The sequence below is a fragment of the Eimeria mitis genome, genomic scaffold (genome assembly GCF_000499745.2).
Source record: "Eimeria mitis Houghton genomic scaffold, Emh_scaff408, whole genome shotgun sequence".
Lineage (NCBI taxonomy): Eukaryota > Apicomplexa > Conoidasida > Eucoccidiorida > Eimeriidae > Eimeria > Eimeria mitis.
The window spans coordinates 6,164-7,367 of record NW_013572411.1 but is presented as its reverse complement, the minus strand read 5'-3'; the positions used below and the strand labels follow the sequence as shown (position 1 = coordinate 7,367).

Sequence of the window (1,204 nt, the reverse complement as noted above, 5' to 3'; positions counted from 1 at the left end):
CCCCCCCCGACGGTGCGGGTGCCCCCCGCGGCTGAAAGGCGGGCCATGCTGCTGCTGCTGCTGCTGCTGCTGCTGCTGCTGCTGCTGCTCATGCGAGGGCCGCCTGGGTCTGAACCCCCCGTAGTGAGGAGACAGCTGTCTCTCGTTGCTGCCGCTTCTGTAGCGTTCCTGTGCTGCTGCTGCTGCTGCTGCTGCTTCTCCCCCCCTGCCCCGGTACTGGCGCGGCCTGCTGCTGCTGCTGCTGCTGCTGCTGCTGAGGGGGCCCCCCCGACCCTCAGCTGTGTAAGAGTATGAGTCATCGTTGTAGCTGGGGGCCCTCTCTCTGTCTCTGTCTCTGTCTCTGTCTCTGTCTCTGTCTCTGCTGCTGCCCCTCCACCGCTCGCGCCACTGCCTCGGCATATCTGCTGCTGCTGCTGCTGCTGCTGCTGGTCCGTCCCCTGACGGCCTGTCTCTGTCTCTGTCTCTGTCTCTGTCTCTGCGGCTGCTGTCTCTCCTGCTTCTGCTGCTGCTGCTGCTGTTGCAGTAGTACCCTTCATTAGCTCTAGGATCATCCCCCCAGCTGCTGCGGTCCTGCTGCTGCTGCTGCTGCTGCTGCTGCTGCCGCCTGCGGCCGTCAGGCTGCTGCAGCGGGGGCCCCCTAGCAGCAAACCCTACACTGTCCCTCGACCCTATACTTCTGTCTCTGTCTCTGTCTCTGTCTCTATCTCTGTCTCTGTCTCTCTGTCTCCCTGGGCCCCGCCAGGGGCCCCTCTCCTGCTGCTGCTGCCGATCCTCCCAGCTGCGCTGCTGCGGCTGCTGCTGCTGCTGCCGTGGCTGCTGCTGCTGCCGCTGCTGCGGCGGCTGCTGCAGCATGCCGTACCTATCTGCAGGCCCCCCATAAGGAGCAGCAGCAGCACTGTTGCCACCAGCAGCAGCAGCACCAGAACCACCAGCAGCAGCAGCAGCAGCAGCACCGTATTCATACATGCTGCTGCTGCTGTGGGGGCCCCCCTGATAGTCATCTCCCCCCCGCCGATGCCAGGGTGCAGCAGGTCCATTGGTCTGCTGCATGAGCAGCTCCTGCTGCTGCTGCTGCTGCAGCCCTGGGTGCTGACGATGCTGCTCATATTGCTGCTGCTGCAGCGGCTGCTGCTGCTGCTGCTGCTGCTGCTGCTGCTGCTGCGCTCCATACTCAGCTGCATACGAGTGAGGTTCGTCTCTGTAG

At 64.5% G+C, this 1,204-nt stretch overlaps 1 protein-coding gene across 1 annotated transcript in view; it reads right to left on the bottom strand.

The window, feature by feature from the left end:
- EMH_0011260 (uncharacterized protein) overlaps positions 1-1,204 on the bottom strand; it is a gene marked incomplete at both ends in the record, with an annotated part of 6,815 nt that overhangs the window by 4,123 nt on the left and 1,488 nt on the right. Inside the window, one exon of the mRNA XM_013499196.1 lies at positions 3-1,204. Coding sequence (XP_013354650.1) covers positions 3-1,204 — 1,202 coding nt within the window. The remainder of the gene's footprint in view (positions 1-2) is intronic.